This window comes from Bison bison, unplaced genomic scaffold (assembly GCF_000754665.1).
Source record: "Bison bison bison isolate TAMUID 2011002044 unplaced genomic scaffold, Bison_UMD1.0 scf7180017848986, whole genome shotgun sequence".
NCBI lineage: Eukaryota > Metazoa > Chordata > Mammalia > Artiodactyla > Bovidae > Bison > Bison bison.
Window position 1 is genome coordinate 88,060 of NW_011479559.1, and position 1,497 is coordinate 89,556.

Below are 1,497 nucleotides of genomic sequence, written 5' to 3' on the forward strand. Positions count from 1 at the left end.
ACCACTACAGAAATTACCTTTACCATAAAACTACTCCCCTCAAACTAATGTTACTCAAATAATGGTTCTGTATAACACTCTTCAATTATTATTAATAGGTGTTCTGTTGGAAGGAACGTGGGTTAAATAAATAACTTTGCAAAACAAATAGGTTTCTTTACTCCAGGACTTTTAAACCCCTTTAATATGCTAGTGTACCTTCTATATGCCTAAACAGAATATGCTCAAGATACTGTCCTGAACTTTTTCTTATATAATTAGTAACATTCAGTTATTCATTCAAAAATATTGAGTCCCAAAGAATGAAGACTAGAGTATGATCACCTTCCCCCAGTACAATTCTTTGTAAGGTACTACCCCTTTTTAAACACATCTAATTTCAGTGTCAGTCACTGATTCATAGTAGCTAGATTTGTGCTATTTAATCATCACTAATACTTTGTAATCATCATATCTACACAGTAAGGATGCTGTTATGAGAAAAGTAAGATGAAAGTAGAGATGCAGCAATCATTAACTTACATGGACTAGACAAAAATACATGAAATTGCCTAGTATCTAGCATAGATTAGTAGCCTGATAAATATTTTGTTCCTTAATGTTGTTTTTACTTTCTTTTGCCTATTAAGTCAGTGATTACAAGATGCATCAGAGATTGGCAGACTATAGTTATCAGGCCAAATGCAGTCAGAAGCCCATTTTGTATAGTCCTAAAAGCTAAAAATCTTTTTAACACTACTAAAGGACTATTTTTTAAAAAGGAGAAAAACATGTGACAGAGACCTTATGTAGCTCAAAAAGCCTAAAACATTTGCTATCTGGCTCTTTACAGAAAGTGTTTGCTGACTTCTGAGATATAGCCTAATCCCTATAGTAATCTAAAATAAGAAGCATAGTAAAATTCATTTTACTTAATTATATTTATCTATTTATCTATTTATTTTATTATATTCATTTTAATTATATGCTGGGGTGGAAGTCCTATTTTTTTAATTAAAATCAGTATTTTATTGGTTTTCTAAATTTTTGAAGGATTAACTCATATCTTACCTTTTCTCCTTTTATACCACTACAGTCACACTTTGATCCTGGAGAACACCCATAGCAAGCCTATAAGGAAGAGAAAGAGGGAGGAAAATCATTAAATATGAACCTAAAAACCAGACTCTGACTTATGGCTCAGATGAATTCAACAATCCAAACTTTTAAAACAACTACCATAAAAATATCTAAAAGGATAAATACTACACTATAGACAATGTTTATCTCTGAGGAATCATCCATCTTTTATTGTATACATTTCTGTTTGAACTGTTTAAAATGAGAAAATACAATACTTATAAAGTGAAAAATGTCTTTTTATAAATGAAAAAAATCCATACAACTTCCCTTTAATATGATTTTCAGCTCTAAGGAACTCCTTTTTTTCTCCTAACATCACTTGTAAGAAATTACCTCTCAATCTATGTTAGCAAAGTCTTTGGCAACTTGCCAAAG

At 30.7% G+C, this 1,497-nt stretch overlaps 1 protein-coding gene across 1 annotated transcript in view; it reads right to left on the minus strand.

Moving 5' to 3' along the window:
* Window positions 1-1,110, minus strand: part of COL4A5 (collagen, type IV, alpha 5) — a gene marked incomplete at both ends in the record, with an annotated part of 87,800 nt that extends 86,690 nt beyond the window's left edge. Inside the window, one exon of the mRNA XM_010846272.1 lies at window positions 1,051-1,110. Coding sequence (XP_010844574.1) covers window positions 1,051-1,110 — 60 coding nt within the window. The remainder of the gene's footprint in view (window positions 1-1,050) is intronic.
* Window positions 1,111-1,497: the final 387 nt, after the last annotated feature.